This window comes from Embiotoca jacksoni, unplaced genomic scaffold (genome assembly GCF_022577435.1).
Source record: "Embiotoca jacksoni isolate LCO1_2020_lvr unplaced genomic scaffold, fEmbJac1.0.p SCAF_36, whole genome shotgun sequence".
NCBI classification, from domain to species: domain Eukaryota; kingdom Metazoa; phylum Chordata; class Actinopteri; family Embiotocidae; genus Embiotoca; species Embiotoca jacksoni.
The window spans coordinates 595,429-618,943 of record NW_027185388.1 but is presented as its reverse complement, the minus strand read 5'-3'; the positions used below and the strand labels follow the sequence as shown (position 1 = coordinate 618,943).

General features: G+C 46.1%; 1 protein-coding gene across 5 annotated transcripts in view; it reads left to right on the top strand.

Moving 5' to 3' along the window:
- The first annotated feature begins 1,458 nt into the window (after nt 1-1,458).
- The window catches only part of LOC138208243 (VPS10 domain-containing receptor SorCS1-like), a 143,530-nt gene continuing 121,473 nt past the window's right edge, over nt 1,459-23,515 (top strand). For all 5 annotated transcript variants that reach the window (XM_069165997.1, XM_069165996.1, XM_069165998.1 and 2 more), the window contains exon 1: nt 1,459-2,254. In XM_069165997.1, coding sequence (XP_069022098.1) covers nt 1,559-2,254 — 696 coding nt within the window. In that variant the 5' untranslated portion in view covers nt 1,459-1,558. The remainder of the gene's footprint in view (nt 2,255-23,515) is intronic.

The following is a 23,515-nucleotide window of genomic DNA, read 5'->3' as shown; positions in this document are numbered from 1 at the left end:
AAAAGGTGGGAAAACCGAGAGGAGGTGGATTTACTGTCAGGAAATCTTTACAACAGGTGCGTGTGCCAGCATACTGAGCTGTAATCACCGCAGATGGGTCGTTATACACCGACGTATGACCGCGTGTTTTAGTCCCCTGAACGATGCAACACGTGGCGCGGAGGAAAACGTTGGTCTGAAACGGGACGCGGGAGTTCAAAACGTCCTCCTCGCTGTGGCTTGGCTCCGATTCAATCAGCCCTTCACTCTTTAATCTCAATTTGCTGCTATGGCCCGTAGTTATTTTTTTTTTTTTTCTCCGTGTGGTGAAATTAATCACCTCTCCAGGCACAATCTGCTCGCCGTTACTCCCTCGCGGCAGCAGCAGCATCTTCTCGCTGTGAAGGAGAAAGCAAGCCAGCTGTTGTGACCATTTGTATGTATGTCCCCTTGTGCGACTAAGTGCTCATCAGCAATCACTATAACCTCCGCTGTTCAGACTCGGAGAGCTGAACCCTCCCCCCCTCCCCCCACCACCACCACCACCACCACCATTTACACTCATCTCTGCCGACGGAGACACTCGGCGCCGCTTGTTTGACTAAAACTACATGATGTTTATTTTCCTCGCTCAGTGTTTAATTATTCATGACTCGGTCCAGGTAGCTCACCCCCCTCCCCCCCCTCCCCGCCCCTCTCTCTCTCTCTCCCCCCTCTCCTCACCTCAGCTGGACCCGTACACACAAGGAATGCATATGGCATCATGTAGGGATGCAAGATCAGTTGCAAAATAAATAAATAAATACACGTAGACAGAGATGCGTTGTGTAAAAAAAAAAAAAAAAAAAAAAATAAGAAAGAAAGAAACCCCCCCCCCCCCTCCCCGTTTCCTGTGTGGGCTGTTAAATACTTTATTGCTGTTTAATAAGTCATGCAACCTGTCATCCCTGACTCTGTCACCTAATTGGAAACATATTAATATGTTCCAATTACCACAAGCCCCTGTTGAGACTTACTTAAAGGCTTGGACCTAAACAGGTTCATCAGAGGTAAAATAATTCCGTTTCATTAGCTAAATTAAGAAGATTTTGTTCCCCTGGAGAGAGGATGGAGATGACAAAAAAAAAATAAAAATAGCAGAAATAGATTCTGTGTCTGTGAGGAGAAATAAAAAAAAATTAAAAAAAAATGCAGCAGACCAAAATGGCTGTATTAGTGACTGCTTTAATTACTGTCGACCATATGGTGGGAAATAACAAATATGGAGAAAGACAGTCGCAACATTTATCCTCCATCTCTCCGGTCTGGATCCTCAGCTCCTCCTCCCCCCCTCCCTCTCGTGCGCGCGGGGCTTCATTTGATCAAATCCTTCAACTTGGACCACTTGGGCTGAGCCGCACTTTTTTTTTCTTTTTTTTTTTTTACAACACTGCATTTGGGCAGCGCCACAACTTGCAGCAGTTCCTCCTTTTCAGCAGCCGAGCAGCAGTTCCTCTTCTCAGCCCGAGAGAAAGGCAGAGAAGGAGAGTGGTGGGAAAGGACTTCCAGCATCCGCAGCATCCCTTCCCCGCCGCCAGCCATGGAGAGGGAGGTCATATTCTGCCCGAAGTGGCAAAGAGCGCGTTGTTTTGGGCTTTTGGTGACGATGCTCTGCTTCTTTCACGTCGCCAGGGCTGAGATAACTTGCAGGTCATGCCAGCCTGGAAATAAGTGGCGCGCACGGGAATTACTGCTGAAATTGGACGCGCGCGAAGCCGCAACAGGGTTAAAGGGGGAAGTTTTGGGGACCGGAGACGGGACGGGGAGAGCCGGGGCTGCGAGCGGCGAAAGTCGGCGGCTCCGGCGCGCGGCTGGGTCCGCCGAATGCGCTCGAGACGGGGCGGAATACGCGGAGCCGAGGCTGAAACGGAATACAGACGACCTGCGCGCGCGAAATGAGATCGGAGAGAGCGAGTTCGCGAAGATGAAAGTTTCTGATGTCCGGAGCGCGAGTGGTCATCAGAAGACCAGCCGCGGCGGAAAGCGCGCCAGGAGGAGCAGCGATGCTGAGAAAGTCACACGCCCCGGTTCAGTCCAGCATCAACACCCGGGAGATGGCGCCGGCTCGGCGGCTGCGCGCAGAGTGACGCGCTCCGAATTGCGCTGGAACGGAGAGGAGCGGAGAGCCGCCGGTCCGAGGCAGGAGGAGCTAAAACTTAACAGCTCGACGTTCGCCCTGACCGGGGACTCGTCTCACAACCAGGCTATGGTGCACTGGTCCGGGCAGAACAGCAGCGTAAGTGATTCATTATGTCCACTTAAGCATCGCCGGCACCTACGCGCGAATCCTCAGAGGTTTCAGAGGCTACCCCCCCCCCCCCCCCCCCCCCCCCCCCCCCCAGGAGAACCAGGTCTCTGTCTCATGCCTCGTTTTAGTGTGTGTGTGTGAGAGAGAGAGAGAGAGTACAAAGGCGAGGGTAGACACTTCTTCAATTAAATTGTCAGATTTAAAGATGAGTCTGTCTTCTGCACATTTCCTCACATTATTATAAAGCTGAATTTTTTTAATTTATAGACCAGAATCAGTGCTCTTATTCTCCCCTGTCACTATTTAAGCCATTACATCGTGACCGCAAGTTAAAAAAAAAAAAAAAGAGGTCTACAAATGGACGTAGATTTAGCTTTTACTTGCTTAAGTTGTGGAGGGAGACTGTGACCCCCAGGGTAGGCTGGAGAAAGGAGAGGGGGGGGGGGGGTAGCGATGGGGAATTTATCTCCAGCCCGAGCAGCCGAACTGATTTGAGGATAAAGCTGTCTGTGTTGAGCACGGAGCACCTTCTGGCCAGAGGGCCGGATTTTCGAGCAGCGCCGCAGGTTGTGGGAGAGGTGAAGCAATTTTCAGCCGTCGTCCTTCCTGAGCTGCAGGCAAAGTTTACAGCCGCTTGTCGGCCGCCTGAACCGCTTCACGTAAACGAAATGAGAAGAAGATCAGTGTTTTTTTTTTTTGTCGGTTACTGGTGCTGAATTATTGGTTCTGTATGTGAGTCCAAGGTGAGGGTGGAGCATCTTCAGAAAGCAGAGGATCAACAGCTGGATGTCAAACCTGAAATGAAACATTCGGGTTGCGTACCGTGACAGGCTGTCTGACGTCCTCGTGGTCAGTGGGAGGAGAGGTCGGTTTGTCGTGGTAGAAATGAAAGGAAAATAAAAAAAATATTTCATTGTAATCGTCGCTTATTTTCGATTAATCGATCGAAATTCTGGTGTTTGAATGTAAAAAAAAATAGTTTTCAAAAAAAGCGTCATCATTTCTCATCTTCAAACATTCATCGATAAAGAAACACCTGCAGATTATTCTGATGATTTACTGACCGGCTGAAACGGTTAATAATGTCCGTAGGTCAGACGGTTTGTTTTTTTTATTTCTGAAACTTCACGTGTGCAGCGAAGGTTTTGCTTTCGCTTCGTCTCTGCAGCACAAAAAGGAAGATTTTCCTGATCGTGTGTGTGTGTGTGTGTGTGTGTGTGTGCGTGTGCGCGTGTGTGTGTGTGTGTGTGTGTGTGTGTGCGCGTGTGTGTGTGTGTGTGTGTGTGTGTGTTCCTGTGTGACGCCTTTGATGGCTATGATGATGTTGGTGTCCTTCACATCATCACCTCATTTCGACACTTACAGCGGTGTCACACGGCCGTCCTTCACGTCAGTGGAAATGAAAACAAGAATGAAGTGTGTCCGGCTAATGATGTCACAAGGCCCAGTTTAGTTATTCAGAAGCCCCCCCCCCCCCCCGAGTCTCTCTGAGCTTTTAACGTGTCGTCGGGTCTACGTGAACTGGGCGTGTCATCGCGCACCGTGACGTCCATCGTGCTACTTTTTTCTCCTTCTTCTTTTTTTTTTGTTTATTTTTTTTTATCAAGCTGCCTTTTCTGCTCCCTCGTGAGAAATGACAAATTGTGAATGTGGGCGGAGGGAACGAGCTCGCAGCTTTGTTTTGGCTTCGATCTGAGCATGAATCAGAACATATACAAACACGCCTGATCCCAAGCAATAATCTGAGCCTTACTGTTTTGTGATTATTGCTTTCAACTTTAATTAATGTGGCAGGATGGCGAGGAGAAAAACCTAAAGGAAAAAAAAAAAGACTGGAGCTCTGTTGAAATATGTTCATCTGCCGTGAGGACGGATATCTCGACCCGACAGCTTCTTCTTCTTCTTCTGCCGAGTCGAAACATAATTAGCGTGAATTCAAAGGCAATGACACGTTAAAAAGAAACCCCAACAAAATCTGCTTTTTTTGTTGTTGGTTTTTTTACCCTGTAGAATAAAAAAAAGAAGAAGAGAAGCCTCAAACTGGGCTCTCCACGAGTCCTGACTGCTCCGCCACGGCTCGGTGTTCCTCCCACACCACTTAGCGCCTGTCTGTAACAAAACCAATTACAGTCGACCACGTATCACCAGCTCGCACGCCCGCCGCGCCGCTTCCGACTTCAAACTCCATCCTGCGCCTCGGCTGATTCTGCGGGCCGAACAAACTACTGTAGCTCACGGCAAAAAAAATAAATAAAAGTGACCTTACGGGTAAGGAGGGGGGGGGGGGGATCCTTAAAATGTCACAAACAGTTATGAGGATTTTTAAAAAAAAATTTCGTCGTTATTTATGCTTCCCTGCTTTTGCCAGTTTGCGTTTCTCCCTCGACAAAAAAAATAAAATAAAACAACCAACAACCAAACAGTCATTACTATTTAGCAGCCCCCCTGTTTGATTTGGTGATGCGAACAGACTACGAAACAATTTGCCCCGATTCTTTCAGCTGACGCAAAAACTGCTGACTCCAGGCGTGCGAGAGTACAGGGTCCCCGCTTTAAATATGGAGAGTTTGTTGCCACAAGCGGGAACAAGACACGCTCGCTCTTTACAATCCCAGCCGCCGTATAAATAAACGCATGAGTCAACGGCGTGCCACGGAGACGAGAGTGAAAGGGATACGGGGCTCAGATGCTCTTAATATTTAACCTTTAAGGCGTTTACGAAGCCCGTCTCCCGACCGTCCGACGTTACGAGGTTCGGAGGCTGTAATTATGACTCATGAAACGCCGGCGTCGCATCGAGCCTCGTGCGGCGGTATTTAGAGAAGCGCAACCGTGAAGCGGAGAAGAACGCGCGGCTGAGTGGACCGCAGCACTTTCAGCGGTGGGAAGACTGCGGAGACACCTCAGGCCTTTACGCTCAGTTCATCTACGCTCAGAAACAATAGAGCGTGCTGTGTTTACGTCCCGCAAACTTCCCTCAAAAGTCCACGTTGTGTCCGTGACCCTTGTTTTTGGGCCGCGTTCGTCAATGACCCAAAGCTTCACCTCGTCTAAAAGCAACTCCACCCTCGAAGAGAACGAGCCGGGCGTTTCATCAAGCTTTCGCTCCCTGATTTACTTTCCCCTTTGCTTGGATTTTCTTCCTGTGTGTGTGTGTGTGTGTGTGTGTGTGTGTGTGTGTGTGTGTGTGTGTGTGTGTGTGTGTGTGCGTGTGTGTGCGTGTCCACCCTTTTTCCTTCGTCTCCCTCAGCACCTCGCACTCTCCAGAAAAGACATTTGACAGCTCGGAGCAGCGCTGTGAACGCGTTGCGTTGAGCTGGAGCTGTGTAGGTGGAAAAGCGCCGCACTGTAGCGACGGCGAGCTAAAGATCTGAAGACTCGCGTCCTCCGCTTGAGAATCAACCCGACCCGAGGGTCGCACGCCTCGTTTCGAAGCCGCCGCTGTCAAACGACTTGCGCGTTTTGTCATTAAATTCAAGTTGCGCAATATTTAATCACACGTTTAAAAAAAAAAAAAAAAAAAAAAAAAATCAGATGATGCTTTGCTTTCAGGCTGTCAATATTTGATTTCTATTTGTGAAGAATTTCTGACACCCGAGTGTCAACGTACCGGGACAAATGAAGATTCAACGGCACAAATATGATCAAGAACAAAAAACAGGACAGGACAGAACAACCTGTTTCCTTACTTTCCCAGGACACAAGAATAACTGACAAATAGGTACTGACAAAATCATAGCTTTAAAAATCAGTTCAATGCAAGTTACCAACATTCAGTTAAGCCCTCGTTTATATATATATCTATATATCTATATCTATATATCTATATATATATATATCTTTTACATTTCTACATGTAAAGACGTCCCTCAGTTCAGTCTGTAACTGTAAGGCCAGAACGAGCTCCAACTAAAATGGAGTCCCTTCTCATAAAAACGAGTCCGTGACATCGATGCTGCAACTCTCCCGAAAACCGTTGCGTCAGAAATGCGAAGCGACAACGCTGCAGCCGTTTCAGTCGCGGTGTCAACAGGTGGCCTCTTCCTTGAATATTGCACACTCAGCATCCTTTTAAAAAAAAAAAAAGAAAATAAAATGACGGCTGTTTGCATTTTAATAACAATTCCATTCGGTTTTATTTACAGTCTGAAAGTCACCGCAGAACGAGGTCCCAATTCACTTTTCAATTAGAAAGATCACCAGCGAATAAAAGCAGCAACGTTAAAATGTCAGCGTCAAAAGAAATATCAGAACGACACGCGATAGTGGCATACAAATGTAAGCGCGTGGGGAGCAGAGGGGAGGGGGGGGGGACGGGACAGTGGAGCCTCAAAGCATCATGGGAGGTCCCCGGGCGTGCCGAGGCTTGTGACAGCAGAGCTACGGGGAACACCTGAGCCAGACCTGAATAAAGCTCCTGCTCCGCTCACGGCACCGGCCTCGGCTCGGCTTTGGTTTTTCATCGTCCGTGAATGCTACGTGGTACCCGGTACTGTTTTGAGTCTCTCCTCCCGTTGAGGTTCCAAGTGAGATGAGGCGATACAAAAAAAATTTGATGTGAAACGAGCAGAGCCATTACTGCTTTGCGCCGAAACGGAGATAGCGAAGGTGGCTCGGGCATCGGATCAGAATTCCTCCCGGGGGTGACTTCCTCTGGAGGTTTTTCTGGGCACGACCAACTGGGAGGAGATCACAAGGGTAGACACCCCCCCCCCACCACCCCTACCCCGGGACCACGCTGGAGAGATTATATATATATCTCATCTGGCATCTGGATCCACCAGGATGAGCTCTGGAAAGATGAAAGTCTGGTTTAACGCGCTCGACCTGCCACTTCAAAAACCCGACCCCCCCCCAGATAAACGGAAGAAAACGGATGGAAGGAAGGACTTCGTCGCTGGAGCGGTTTGTCGCCGGTCGGTCAGCGTTTCCTCCGACACGCAGAAGTTTTGAACTCGCGAGCGTTTGCCGAAGCTGGACTTCGTTCCACCCCGCTGAGATGTGTTCCTGCAAGCCCCGCCCACCTGAAAACAGGGAAGCGGACAGATACAGCTCGGTCAGAAAGGGTTAACGGTCACATGTTAGGCTGTCGCATGATTAGCTTTAGATGTCGCGTCATTCATAACACTTAAGATTGCTGATATGTTGCTGTATTTTGCCCCTTTTGCGTTTTTTTTTTTATAGAAGAAATTATTAAAATAGATTAGCATAACTTGTTTTTTTTTTGTTTTTTTTCTGCGAACCACCCAAAACCTTTGCACATTTTTGAACTGTTTCCTCCCAACTCTCATCTACAAGAAACGGGAACGTAGAGAGAGGCAGAGGTACGACTGATCAAACAAATACCTGCCGAGTCCCGGCAGCAGCAACAGCAGCAGCGGCATTGAAATTCGGAGAAAAAAAAAAAAAAAAAAAGGGGGTGCAGGTAAAGAGCAGCGTCGCCGGGGGGCCTGTGGCATATTGCTCAGATGGATGTACGACACGCACCGCGACAGCGTTATTTACATTATGAAATGTCAGGCATTAAGCACTTTGCTCTGTCACTCAGACGGATTCCGGCTGACATATCGTCTTGTCAGTTCAACAAGTTTACTCGGGAGCTCGCCGAGACTCCCGATGAGCGCCGCTCCAACGTGTCCAATAACAAAAGCAAACAAAGGGAGCAGGTGAACTGTAAGGTGAAAAACTCTACGGAGACAAACACACACATATTGGGGGGGAGGGGGTGTATATATCAGAGGATTTTATGTCACCGATTATTGAGTTGATCACGCGACGCTCTTTGAAGAGTTGTGAGAAACTCGCTCTCGGCCCGACAGTCTCTCGCTCTCCGAGGAGGTGCCGGGCGGATCTATTTCTGGTCGCGCACGTGTCCTCAGAACCGCGGCAACAATCGAACCCCACATTCGTCCCCTATTTTTTTATTTAATTTAAAAAAAAAAAAATTGTCCCCCCCTCTACACCGTCGGCGGCTCACAATTCGCTCGTTTTCACACGTTTTGCCGTCTTGTCGATCGGAAGCATTCGCGACGCGGCAGGAATCGAACATCGACGTTGAACAGATGTTTGTAAAGTTGACGCGGGAAGGAGAAACGGGTTCGGTTAGAGGACGATACGGCTCAGAGGTTCTGGTACTGATCGGTTTTTTTCGTGGTAAATTTATCGTCTTTGTAACATTCGGCATCAAGTATATAAAAAAAACAAAACTTTTTTTTCTTGACAATGCACCGAAAGTTGTGACGGATGTCTTTTCAATCGGCCCGCCGATTCGATCCCGGCTGAAATATCACGACAGCTTTGGTCTTTTGTACATTCACGGTCCCAAGATGATGAATGCCAATGACTGATATACTCGCCGGTCCTCTGCTGCAACCATGAAGTTAATACTTTTGGCTTTTAGCCAAGTGGCATCTCACCCTTTGGTTTGTGAGCCATTTTGAAGCCTCCAGTCAGTCATTTTGACCAGAAGTGACCATATTTGGACAAGTTGTGAAAGAGCGAGGGGTCGATGACTTACTGAGAGGACGCTTTCGATGCTCGTTTTGAATACGTAAAGCGTTGCTGTCCGATTTCAGTCGCAACACGTTCCAGCCCATGTTTCAAAATAAAATACTTGGACTGAAACGAAGGGTCTCTGTCTGCCGAAATGCTGCAAGACTTTTAATTTGCAGTGTTGAGCTTGTGTTGACGCATTAATGGAGTGACTTCAACACTAGCAGATCAGGACGAGGCCTCGATTGGACGTTTTGACTCAATCAATACACCAAAAATGACAACTTTGCATTTTATTTTTATTGGCTCTTCTGCACTTTAGAAATTATTGGATCTAAAGGCACTTCAAAAACTTCAATGAATTTCAACATTTTATTTCCTCACCAGGAGAAAAAAAAAAAGAGGGCGCTTTGTCACTGCTCCAAATCAGATTAAAACTGTCAAAAACAAGGAAAGTTAAAGACCTGAAAATAACCTCTGAAGTGGAGCTTTCATCGGTCAGCTTTAACTCTAAAACTCCCAATTACACAAATCTTTCTTTATTTACCACCTTTCAGTGAACACTTGCTAACGTGAGGTTGATGGACCAACATTTTCAGTTGCTGTAAGAACTTGTAATGGGTTTAAAAAAGGCCACTTTTGAACTCTGTGCTTGTTTGGCTTCTTACTGTGAAGGCGAGGCAACTGCTGAACTATTTCACAGGTATATTACGACTGCGCCACGGAAACAGAGGCTGGCAGAAGGTTCGCCGAGTAATTACCCTGCAAATGTCTTAATTTCAATTTGGGAGAAGTGGACTGAATAACAGTTATTAGAGCCTGACAGTTTTCGTTTTTTAATCCTTAAGTAGTCAAATAAAAACAGTAAATGTAAGTTGTAACTTCTAAAGGTGAAAATTCGATTTTTAAAGTACCATCTGTTGTTCGTTGGTTATGTTTAGCAGTGATTTAAAGTGTGATTATAATTCTGCAGCTCGAGGTGATAGAAAAATTGATAAGCCTTAACGTCTCCACCTACACGTCATGAATTATAGGTTTTTATGTTGTCTACATACTTGAGCCAAACACGTGGCCACATGGGACTCAGCCCTGCGCGAGGCCGGTTCTCCATCTCGTATCCTCTCATTCCGTTGAATCTGTTTCCACGTCTGATGTTTCTTCCCTCTATTCGCTTTCGCTCCTGCGCACCCTGCGTCTTGGCCACAATCCTTCTCCTGCAAATTACGACGCGAGCTTCCAAATCAGGTCGTGAACATCCCAATTTAACGCGAGCGGAGTCTAATCTGCGCTCTCTCAGACTTTTTACCGAGCACATCCTGCAGAGAGGGCAGAATAAACATTTAAAAAAAAAAAAAAAAAGCAGAAAAAGACACGCCGAAGCAACGAGTACACAACCGGAGCCGCTGTGTGGGCTCAGCGATCCTCCGGGTACGTGCCTGCGAGTGATCGGGGAAGGCGGACGCCGTCACGCTCCGCTGAGCAGCGTTTCCTCGCCATCAGGCTGAACGTGCCCATAAACAAAACTAGCTTCCCGGGTCCTTCTGTCTGTTTAGAAGCAAAACTTCCGAGTGAATCCCGCACAAGTAAGTCCTTATTTCCGTTAGTCTGACGGTATAAAAAAAAAAAAAAAAAAAAAAATTCTGTCTCTGGAGTAGTCTGACTTCAACCGTTGGCAGTTTCTTCCCCAGAAATATACATTTTATGGGTAATATGTGGGGACACTGAGGTCCCAGGAACTCTCGCTTTATTTAAGCGGGATCCATTCGGATGCTCCGCGTCGCTGCCGCCAGTCTTTAGTTTCAATCACGAAGAGGCACCGTCTCCGCTTTTGTTTCCTCCACAGCCCACTCACTCCGTGGCAGAATTCACACATCGTGTTGAACACCGACGTCCTCGCGCGGGTGGTGTTTTAGTTCTCGTTTTTACACTTGGAATAACTGTGAAGTTGTGAATCCATTGTCTTCTGCTGAAGGAAAGAAACCAATAGAGATTCATCAAACCAAAATCTAAACATTAAATATGAACCTTTAGTGAAGTCATAAATCATTCAACCTCAGTTAGGAGCCGCAGTCCTGTGATTCAAGTCGTTGCAGCAGATGAACTGCACGGAATATAAATGTTTAACATAAGACAGGAGCTTCTTTCTACAAATACTGAAGGTTGATTATTCTGAACCATGAAGCTGACAAACTCTCTCTGGCTCGATGTTTGTAAAAGTGGAGGATTGCTTCGAATAAAAAAAACCTAAAAACTGTGACGTGATGAATGACATCGTTTAACCAGCGTAAACGGCACCATTTACACATTATCAGCGAGATCGTATTAAGCTTCTGTAGCCCCGCCCATTTTGCCCGCCGTTAGTGTCTTATAACGTGAGACGATATGAGGCCTGCTTCAATGGTGTTTTGCTCAGACAGATTCGGGTTTGATAAGAAGATTCGTCAGCTGTGACTCGTTCAGCACACGTCCCGTATTCTGCAGCCTGCTCGCAAAACATCGCCGGCGTGTAGTTTTCTTGCTCGCTGCTGCTGCTGGCGACAATACTGCAGCGGCCCCCGCCGAGTGATTGACAGTCTGATTGTGAATGATGGAGACGGAGGTGATGGGTGTGCGGGAGACAGAGGGAGAGAGAGAGAGAGAGAGAGAGAGAGGAGCCCTGCACACCTATTAGGAGAGTACTGAAGCGTGCCTTAAAGGCTGAGCTTGCGAGGTGCAGCGCACTCACAGATCCAATGTTATCTGGACATCTGTGAAAAGTTATGGGGAGCAAATGTAATTTATACAGCACGGAGAGTGTATGAAGCAGGAGCAAGGAGTTAAAATTACTTTGGCATATCTTGGAAGTTGCTTTTTTTTTTTTTTCAGGATGGAGCAGGCGGAGATTCGGCCTGATACCCTCTGACTGCAGATTTGAGTCTGAGCCTGAAGGATTCAATTGCCGGTCATGGTGTTTATATATTATCTGCTTCCTTTGAAACCTCTTCCCCCTACGTGGCAATTCAGATTGACAGGGGTGATTCTTGCAGCTGTTGCAGGGCTGCCAGAGGTCTTTTTTCAGGGGGCAGACTCCCATCTCACCCGCTGATCGGGTTCAGAATTGCACGGGACGTTTTCCGTGGCACAAATTGAATCCCTGGCAATCTGTAAACGTGTCTGAAAGTGAAGATGAAAAACGGGTTGTTGGGTTTTTGTTTTTCCTTTTTTTTTTTTTTTCCAAGTGGCGAGGGGGGCAGGCCGACGGAGAAAGAGAGACAGATGAGACGGCCGGTCAAGTTAATTGACCGAGCGTGATGCAACGCGGAGACGTGGAAACAGCTCAGACAAAACAACAGTGAGGAGGAGGAGCGGCATCGAGCGGCATCGAGCGGCGAGGCTCCGCTTCCTCACCGCACGATGCTCGTTGTTTTTGATAAGCGGCCGTTTTGTTTTCTCTCTGCTCTGTCTCCGCGTGCAACAGAATAAGACTGAAGAAGAGACCTTGTGTTGCCCACTCATGCTCTTGAAATTGAAATAGTGCAAACCGAATACTTGATGTTCAAAACAACGGAGCCTTTTTTCCGTTTTTTTTTTTTCTTTTTTTTTTTTCTTTCACCGAGCCCACACACTTCCTGCTCTGCACGCAGAAAGATGACCCGACGACCAAAATTCGCAAATCTTATAATGAGCCCGTGTCGCGCTGCTCTTCATTAAAGTCAATGCATTTTCTTGCTTCGGTACGTGAACGCTGCCGCTTGAGAAAAAGTATAATGCAAGCAATAGTATTCAGAACTTGTGCTGAGATTCATTTTCTCTTATCTTGCCGGGTGGTGAAGTTAACTCTGTTTCTTTTCTTTGTGAGCTGCCAAGGTTCTAAAGGGCTTGTGTAGGGCATGCATTGTGGGTGTACAAGTGTGTGTGTGTGTGTGTGTATGTGAGTGTGTGCGTGCTGTAGTTGCACAACCAGTCAATTAGTAACCGCGGCCAGACCAACACTAGAGAATAAAGTGTTGAAATCGCCTTTTTTAAAAAAGTGATTATTCCTTTTTCCAGGATATTTATATTCTATATCTATTACAATGATTAGAAAAAGTTACAATTACCTCTCAGCTCCAAACTCTTTGTGGCTCCTCGTAATTAAGATCAATGAAACATGGCTGTAAATTCATCAAACGTCTGGCATTTGAAATTCGTATTTCAGCGTGCGACTAACAGCTGAGTTAACATGCATAATGCATCGCGCCACATTAGCGCTGCAAATCAACACGATGAATTTGAATTGGAAATGTGAAAGTCGGCGTACACACCAGCCACCGTCCAAAACAGACACTTAAAGCTTAATCGTGTAATTGCGAGGTTTCGTCGGACGTGAAGTTACGTCGACGGAGCGCGTCGGCCGGCTGGTCGCTCGTCGCGCGGCTGTATCGGACGAGGAGGTTCAGGACGGCTGAACGTCAGATCGCTTCTGACTGCTGGGAGAGAATCGGCTGACAGCTTCAGTGTTTTACTCGGTTTACCATCCTGCTGGAGGTAACCTGAGCTCTGTAAGCCAACACTGTCAGATGGACTGCAGAGCAGACTCCACTCTATAAAACCCTGTCGGCTGTTTTCTTTTTCCGTTTCTCACGCGGATTCGTCTCTCAGCTGAAAATGCCATATCTTTATATTTATTTACAGTGCAGTGTGGGCTGCAGGGAAATGCCACCAATTAGCATTGTTTCTGTACACATGTTCTGTAGCAATTTGTTAAACAGAAGCTGCAATAACAATGCAGGCGTGGTTAAAATATGAAGGTGCCCAGAGAAGATTTGTGTTGCGATTTGGTCCTTTGTAACTAAAAAGATAATTGCCTTTTACTATATTCCCACTGGATTTAAACAGTGGTAAAAGTATAGTAATAATAATAATGCTTGAAGTTTCACCAACTTGATTGTATCATTTGGATTCATTGATTAATGCATTGAATGTTTTCCCCGCCTCAGAAGGTCCCAGTAGAACTCGGTGTTGACGGTCTGACCCTGTGGGGACGAATTCACGGTGACACAACCACCGCCAACGTCAAAGAAAACCCACCTGGTGTCTCCCGACCTGATGCGCCTCCTTTGGTTTTGGATGTTCCGGCCTTCAGAAACATGAATGTCGCTCAGAACACCTCGCCCGGTTCATTGCTTCACTGTTGTACTCTTTCTGAAATATTTTAAGTGTCTTTTTTTTCACAGGATTTTACACAAAATGTTATTTGCGCTTTCTGGTTATATTCACGGAGAAATCTCGACGCAAACGGACCATCAGCCACAAAAACATGCAAAATTTGGGTGCTTTTACATTTTTTTTTTTATTATCAAGTGACAAAACCTGTAACGCTGCTGACTCATTATCACGGTGATGCGCATCATACGCGCGCAACGGTAGCAGTTTCGAAACTTACTGATCCACCCTCGTTTAACGTGAAGAGTATCGGGCCGAGCACAGAACCCTGTGGGACTCCACGACTGACTTCAGGTGCGCGTGGAAGAGTCGTCATTGGCATGAACAAATTGAAACCTACGTTGTAAATAAGACTGGAACCGGCCCAGCGCAGTTCCTTTAATCCCAACGTTGTTCCAGCCTTTTTTGATAAAATATTGTGATCAATGGTGTCAGATCAAGCGGGACGAGTATAGAGACGAGTCCATCGCCTGAGGCAATTACAAAAGACTGCATAACAGAGCTGTCACAAGAGGGAGGTAAAAAAAAAAATCAGTGGAAAGAAAGTCAAACCGGCGTCGACTGAATGTGTCATCGACGGGTGTGAAGTCGTGCATTATCTATTGCTCAGGACAAACATGTGGGACAATCAAAACTGTCCTATATTCTTATTGACTTTCGGCCCCGGGCTCAGCTTTGTTCTGCCATCGGCAACACCCTGCAAGAGGCGTCCGTGTGTTTTTAGGAAGCGGGAATACTTTTCCTCGGAAAGAGAAACTACTTCCTGCTTTATGGCAGGCCCCATCTGTGTATGTCGTCATCCTTGAAAGGACAGATGAAGACATCTGGAGTTGCAGCACCTGCCACATCTGCTGATGTCGAAACGCATTTACCTCAACCCTGTCATCGCCGCGCGAATTAGCATGTATCCCTCGGATGATGCTTTGATCGGCCCGGCTCTCCGTGTCACAGCTCTTGAAGCCGGCATCCAGCCATCACAGCCCATTAGACGGCAGCGGAGTAAAGCTGTCGACGCTGCAGCCAGAGGAGATCATATTTAGAAAACATCCGTATGCTATTAACAGCTTGGATAGACGCAAAGAGACGGGACGGATCTGTAAAAGCTCCTCGAGCCAAAAGAAGGCTTTTTAATGTGAAATATAACACAGCATTTCACTTACAGTCAGATTTATCTTTAAGGAGTGAAAGTCAACAGGGTTTGCGTTGAAAGGAAGACGCTCAGAGCAGCTGGTTGGTGAGCAGGACACACGTTATTCTGAAGTTGGATTTGAGAGAGTGTCATCAACACAAAACGTAAAGATCAAACCAGGAGACATTTCATACGATACGAGGGTGGATGAAAAAGTTCAGGTTTCCGTTCCTGTTGAACACGGAGCAGGAGGAAGCAACAACCGTCATGAGGACGTGTTCAAAGTCGCGTCTGTTGATCAACGTCAGCGCCTGAGTTCCACAAGGTTTTGTGACCGCTGGTACGTGAACATTCGTGATTTCACCATGAAACTTCCGAGTTTTGGTCAAACGCTGGAAACGGTCAACAGAGACCTTTGAAATGCTTCAGAAAGTCGACGGCGGTGAAGCGACGGGCCGGGGCGAGGCGTTCTCGGTGACGGTCACGTTTCAAGAGGGGGCGGAGCTTCAACGTCCAAGAACCGAAGAAGACGCGTCAGATCGGGAGACACCAGGTGTGGTTTTTCTTTGACGGCGGCGGCGGTTGCGTCACCGTGAATTCGAGTTGGACAAACTGGCTTTGCGAATCCATTTTATTTTATCCTCCCTCTATTAGATTTAATCGTCACGAACAAACACGGTAATAAAAAAACAGCTGTTTTTTTTTTGTTTGTAGTTTTAATGTAAAGCTGAATGCAGACAGCAGTGAGGATGGATCGGATGACCGCGGTCTGATTACATCAGCTGTTCGCTCATTGCTATTTCAGGGGTCCTGGCGTTGGACACCGAGGATCCGGGGGTTTAATCAATTCACTCAGCGGTGAGTCGGTCCAGGGGGGCAGAGACGACCTTAGAAAGCAGGACTGTGAAATATCAGGAATCCTGAGCTGGGCTGAGTCAGAAGACATCAGACACTTCAGGTACAGGCCTGGTGTCACGCCTAATTGAGCGCTGTCTCCACGTGTCAAACCTTTCATGCTTCTTTTGACTGTCCAGTTTCGGCACGGAGAGAGGGCGAAAGAAAGCCAGAGTTTAACTGTGCGAGATAAGGTGATACTCCGTGTGATTACCGTTGCGCGAGCGGCGATGGGCTCTTCACATCTTTGACTCACCACTTGGCCGAGCGGTGCGGTGTGGAGGTGAGCGGTGGCGGGAGGCCGATGAAAGGAGCAGTTCGGTGAATTCAGGACACTGCCTCCGATGTTATGACAATATGAGAGAGAGAGAGAGAGAGAGAGTGGTTTTTACGTTTTTATGTAATAGATGCATCTCAGAAATCGGGTCATTTACCGGAACGAGGTTTCAAATTTTTTTTCTAAATGTGCTTGTTGACCTGCCAACTCTCAACAAAACAGCATTCATCAGATTATAGAATATGGAGGATTTGATCAGCGGTTACTTCTCGGAAATGAAGTCAGCTCAGACTCAAACTGAATCACCTACTCTCTTTCCGATGTTATCACCTTGTCCTTCTCCCTTAATTTGAACTCGATTCAGTTTTATTAAGCGCTAAATCACAACGCCGCTCATCTCGGGTGACTTCACATACAATCTTTGTATAATATGAAAACTTGTCTCTGTAATTGACTGACAACCTGTGTGGAGTGTCCAAAAATGACATTGGAAGGATTGTAGAAAGACGTTTTGGGGCTGCAATAGGCCTGATAGTGACTTGTTAGAGCGCCCTCTGCTGGACGTCAACGGTTCGCTGCTTATGCGGACTATACATAAGACACGCCTCCTCCCTCCTTCTTGGCTTCAGCGTTCTTTGTACTTCGCCTCTAAACCTCCGTCGACGCACGTTTGTCACGTGACCTCTTTAGGTTTTTAACACGTGTACCCGATGCCAGGCGTGTCCTTTGTGGACAGACAGGTTTATTACGCACTTTGGCGTGATACTTTGCTGGAGTTTGAATGCCACTAGTAGGAGAGGGATCCCACAGAGGAACAAGATATGGACTTTTTTTTTTTTACCTTTTCATAGGATTTGTTACCAATAATGATAATAATATAGGATATCACGGTTTTACACTTTCAACCCTCTCAGAAAGGCACTTTCAGCCGGCAGGGTCAGGCTTCTTGATGTTTCGGAGAATTTTTTTAAATTGTAGGTCGTTTAAAATTCTTCATGTAACTTTCCGACCTGGAAGACGCCTCGCTGCTAAAATCCAGAAGCGTGCGGATTCATTTCTCCGTGAAGCGGCTTCGTCTCTCGAAATCCATCCCCTCCTTTTCTGTGAGTGCGAGCTGCACACCGAGCTGCCCTTTGAACTTCCTTTGCTCCGTTTGGTAACCTTCCAGCCGGAGGGCCTCCATGCTGAGTGGACTCGTCCTAATCAAAGTGCTAGCTTTCCATATCTGGCAAACCGCCAAGGCGTGGCTTGCCAGCTTTACCAGGTGCCCGTGGCCCTCGTGTGGGGGCCGGAGTCAGGTAGAGCTTCTCGGGCCAGATGGCCCTTCCATGGGGCTACATCACTCACCCCCACCCACTCCACCCGAGCCCTGCAGGAGACCCCGGGCCATGGAAGAGGCAGAAACAAACAGCACTGACATTTACAAACCATCAAGAAATATATATTGTACTTGTGTTACCATGCAAACGTGACATTAGATATATCGGCCCCGCCGTGGAAAACGTTTGGGCTCAAATCGATAGCGGATGAATGGACGGTCTCCGGGCAGATCCGTCTTCCAGCGTATTGAAGTCCGGCGAGCTGCAAAATGAAACGCCAGCGATTTTTCATACGGAAGCGGCCCAATCAGGACAGATTTAAATTCAAAGCCCAGCAATGCACTCTGCCGAACCGTCGGCCACGTGGCCCTCTTTCAACGCCGCTCTCAGAGCTTGATTGCTGTAAATCAAGGCGGGAACGATCAATGGTTAAATGACAGACTGCACTGCAGCGTGCTGGAGAATGCTGAGAGGAAGTTGGGGCCGGCCACTCACTCTCTCTCTCTCTCTCTCTCCACCCACACACACACACACACACACACACACACACACACACACACACACACACACACACCCCTGCAGACCTGAGCAAGGTCAAGGTTGCTGGCAGAAGAAGCTGTACAAGCATATCTATTCACTTCATATCTGTGAAAAGCAGCTCATCCGGCAGCACGTGAAACGACCCTGAGGCGACGCACGTCCGAGCTGTTGATACAATGCTATCTGTCCGCGGACGGAGATCGGGAGCTCGGCCACAGCGACTTCTTGGTGACGCTGATAATATATCTAAATGTAATGATATAGCTGCCTGACTGAGTAGACTCAGACTGATTCGAATGCACCAAGGAGAAATCGGATGTTTTCTCAAATTTTTTTAATTTTTTTTTTTATTTTTCCCCCCGTGTGCTCTTTTTCTCTGAAGTTTTCGATCCTTCTAAATTAGCAGTTTCTCATCAACTGCGACGTTTTTCTGTTGCAACAAAAGTCAACCTTTTTTTTTTTTTTTTCAAAAAAAGGAGCCAACAGCCACAACATGGCACCTCACACATCTCAGCGGCAGAGAGAAAGACAGAAACAGTATTTGCTTTGTGCGGGGGTACTTCCTTGCATCTCTCTCCTCTCTCCCTCCTTCCACTGTTTTCTTTTTCCATCTCACTCTCTGCTGTCAGATGTTGACTGAATCAGGTTAGAGAGGGGAGGCGCAGAAACAGAAGCAGCGCTGATGAAAATGACAATGCCTCTACCCGTGTTTGGTTATTGAAATGCACCAGCTTGCCTCCTTCTTCCCCAGGAAAACACAAGCTTACGTAACCTGTACAAAATAACAAAAGAAATTTAAAAAAAAAACAACAACCTGCGTGTATGTGGTGCAGGTGTGTAGCATAAAAAAAAAAGATTTCAGCGTGGATTAAAAACCTACAAGCAATGAATATTAAAATATGTATGTAAATCCGAGTGACTCATAATCTCGGACGTAAAATGTTTTGTGATTTATTGGCGGCAGCGTGGCGAAGAGTTATAGAGCGGATAGCGGCGCGGTGACGGAGCGCTCCGCAGGTTTTATTTGATGTGGCTGTGACATTTACTGATTTGTTATTCAAATAAAATGTGACACAATGAGCACAGATAGTCCTGACATTAAGGAGCTCTGCCTGCTGCCGGCGCCGTCGGAGGCTCTGCCTCCCACCTCTGGACTCGGTCCTCCGCTCACCTCGTAGCTCGCAGAATAACGTACTTGCGTGCGGTCCGGTACGGCCGATGTAAACGGCGGCGGAGTCCGTGTCAACGGCGAACGTTTGAAGCTTTTCTCTTCTTTTTTTTTTTTTTTTTTTCCCGACGACTGCGCTCAAGGCTTTTGGAATTAATTTACCCCCCCCCCCCCCCCCCCCCGCCCCCTCCCGTCCCCCCCCCCCCGTAGTCGGACAGCCTCGTGTTCATCCGCTTTCATCCGATTCAGGGTCGCGGGGTGGTAATGGGGAGGTTGTGACAGACAGACGGACAGACAGAAGCTGCTCTTTCCAAAGAGCAGAGCTGAGCTGAGCTTTGACCTTTCGTCTGCATGGCTGAACCGGCTGAGCTCAGCGCTCGGGACTGTCGATCATTCCTTCAAATCTGAACTCGCCATCATCAGGCTGTACGTAGACGACAAAAACTGTCATCAGTCCCTCCGGGGAATGTTTAACGCGAAATTCAAACAATATGAAGAATCTGCGGGATCTTACAATTTAGCAAAATTCATGCGATTTCTTTCTGCAAAAAAAAAATAAAAAATGTGTAAACAGAAACTCTGCTGAAAGTATTATGGAACAGAGTAAACGTGATTTTTGTCACTTTGGGGAAGCAGAAAAAAATTATTTTTCGATGGTGAACTCGTTAGCAATTCGTTTCTTATTCAGTCATCAAGCAGTTTACCTGCAGGGCTGAACAATGAAGCCAAAAACTGCAGTTCCTTGAATGGCCACTCGAGGCTCCAAAAGTGAATCATTCCCACAGACTGTATGTAAAAGTGGGCGTAGCTTCCGGATATCCGAAAAATGCGGAGGTGCCTTCAACTGCAATACCACCGAGGACCACTAGAGGTTTCCTCCAAAAAGCACTCTGGCCCCATCGACTCCCGTTCAACTTCTCTCGTGAAATACAAAGTCAGAACTTTTTTTTTTCCACGATTCACGATGGTGTCACTTGTTTAAGTCACTCCGTCTTATTAGTTGTCTGGTGGTCCGTCTGAAAATAATTCCATCATTGATTAGATATTAGATTAGATGAGATTATTTTTGGGGGGCGTGTCTGTTTTATTGACAGGCTGGTGGTGCAGTCAGGTTTCTGCTATAAGTGGGTGGGGCATAGTGTTCTCTGGTTCCCAATCAGATTGAGTCAGATCCCAGCTCATCCAAATATGGTCACCTCTTGCTTCGGACTGGCAAGAATCCAATGTTACAGCAGAAATACATTTCTTCACAGCTCGGTACCGCAAATGGTTTTGGTCTCTAGCTAATTTCCCCGTTCATGACATCTGTACACATTTTTTAAGAACTCACCTTTAAAATTGATGATTTTCCTCATGTCTGCTGGATGTTTCAATAGAACATAGTTTATTTTTATTTGTCATGTTCACTAAAACAACTTCAGAAAGTCATACATTGTCAGATGTGTGTTACACTGCCCCCTACTGGCCCAAAATCTATTGTTATGCCTTCAGTCCTTTGAAACTAGGATTTACCAGGAGGCAGATTCTACTGATTCTAAGTTTTTACCAAACAGTCACGTTTCCACGAAACTTAACAAAAAGAGACGGCTTTAAACGCAAAGGTACGCGAGTTTGACCCTTTTTTTTTGTTTCTTTTAAACAGAAATTGCACAATAAAAGTTTTACAGCAAAGAAATGCAGTCAAAAATATGTTTCTGTACCAGAGCTACCTATTGAGCCTCTTCACCTTATCCAAGGTCAACACAGAAATAACCGTTTGAAAAAAAACACAGTGTGTCAAGTCAAACACCCTCTAACATTTAAGGACACATGCCGGAGAGACTCAAGTTTAATTCAGCTTTTATAAAAAAAATAAATAAAAAAAAAACATTTTCACAGATCGAAGTGTATGATTTGTTAAAGAGTAAAAAGTTCCTGATTGCACCTCTGAAAACAAAATTAAAGAACCTTAAGCGCATTCTTCTTAACGCCATAAAGTTGAAGCCCGGTCTTTCTGCAGCAGCGTTGACTCATGCAAAGGTTTCTTCTTCCCTCAGCGAGTCACAGAACAAAGTCTAGACTTGTTTGAAGCCGTCTATTTTTATCTCGGGGAGCCTTCTTTCCTGTTATCTTGGGGAGACTTTTTATTTTTTTTTACTGTTTATATGTGCTTCGTATGCAGGAGCTTCCGTTCCTCCGCCTGGGAATCTAAATTATTGCTGGTTGGAGCACTTTTACTTCATCTCACGGTGGGAAAATTTGCAGCTTGGCAGCTTTTTCTTCAAGGCTCCTGTGTTTCGGTGCCACCGAGGCGAGTGGGATGTCTTTGTTTCTGCGGGTTGCTGCTTTTACTTTTTGTATCTTTATATATTTATATTTTTTTACCGCTGTCCTTAAACTTGACTGCTGAGATTCCTTCAGTTTGACATTGTGGTTGGGCAGCGGTGTCAGGAAGAGTATTGTGCCTAATGAGATTTCCTCGTGCTTTTCCACTTCGCCTGGGGGGCTTCAAGAGCCTTTGCTTAGTTCAAGTGCAGGTCTTATTACCGTATTCCTCAATCGAAGAACTTCCTCTGATTCACACCTCAAGCAAATTCCAGCCTGTTTGATCCCTCAGCACTGCACTGATGAGTTGATCTGAGAGGGTAAAAAAAAAGAAAAAAAATAGAAAATATAGTGCTTGACTGTCGGATGATGAGATGGAGGCCTGCTGTTGTCTACCAGCACTTTTGCAGGTTTTAATTGCTGGAGAGAGACGAGGATCGGGTCAGAACGATGCATGCACGGTGTCATTAGATGAAATAAGAACTTTTTCTGTCCTGTCAACCACAAATCCATATGGAAAGCGTAATTACGGGGAACTTTAATTGGTATATATCTTTCGATGACAGACGGCAGCGTCTTACTGTGGCGATAACGTCCAAAAGATATATAAAAACTAGCACCTTGCCCCTCCCCAGTGTTTCATCTCTACCGTTATAATCTGTTTTTATTTTCGGCTTCGGTTTTTCTTGACGGTTTACGGCTTGTATATCCGCACATATATACATACAACCCTCGAAACTTCTGCCAGAGTCGTTAACTGCAGATAAAGAAGACATCTCCAGCCTCCGCGAGGCTGTTGAACTTGGCTAATGGTATTCACAGGGGAGGAGAGTTGAGGCAGTTTTTTACCATTTGCATCAATCACCAAAATTGTTAATTTCCGTGATTAATGTTGGCTTCAGTCTCCTTTGCTATTTCTGCCTGTCTTTATACACATATTTAGCTCAGAGGGGAGGTTCCAGCCAAAGCAATGTCACAGAGAGGAGAAATGAATGCTTCTTCTTCCTTTTTTTTTCATGTGAATTAATGTCGCAGAAATAAAATGAAAATGGATAATTAGGAGTCTTTATTAAACAGGGAGTAATTCAGGACTTAATGACGAACCGAAATGAAATGTTTGTTTAAAGAAATAATTTCTCGGGACGATAAATTGTGGCTGCAAGTGTGGTCGCATGCCCACACCTCTTAATTTGGTATTCAGGATGTTAGCGGCTGTTTTTGGAATATATTAACGAGACGAAGCGATGTGACTCAATTAGGTGGGATTGCATATGAGCTGATAATCCGCTTTGAACATGCATGCAGCCATATTTGTACTGTAGTGTTTGTTTGTTTTTTTCTCCCTAAATCGACCTGAACCGACTTACTTTTTTCTCATTATTCAAACTGGAATCCAAAGACGTCGTCTCTCTTAGCAGCGGTTACGCTATTTCTGATGAAGACACAGAAGTCATACAAAAACACATGACTCCGGATTCAGCTTCCTACAGTCATCATATTTAGAGGTGTCCATCAACATCAGTGGTAATCCGGCGACGTGTTACTCTGCTCATTGAGGGTAAAAATGAGCTGTTAATAAGTAATGCAGAGTAACATCATGCACATTTACTCAGCTGTAACCGTTATGTGAGGTTAAAAAAAACGTTTTTTTTTTTTTTAAATACCCAAGGGTTTGGACACTTAAATATTGAGATATTCTGCTAAAACGTTTCACCAGTCTTCCTCTGAAAACCTTGTTGTTAGCGGACATAAAGTTAAGGACCAGGCTGAAGTTAGGGACCGTCTTAGAAGTGTAAAATAATCATTTGAAGTTAAGGATTGTCTCAAGAATTCTAATTACCACACTAAAAGGCGGAACTTCACCACCGTTTTAAAACTGCAGGATAACCGACTGAAATTAGGGACTGTCCTTAAAGTTAAAAATGTTGGGCTAAATTTAGGC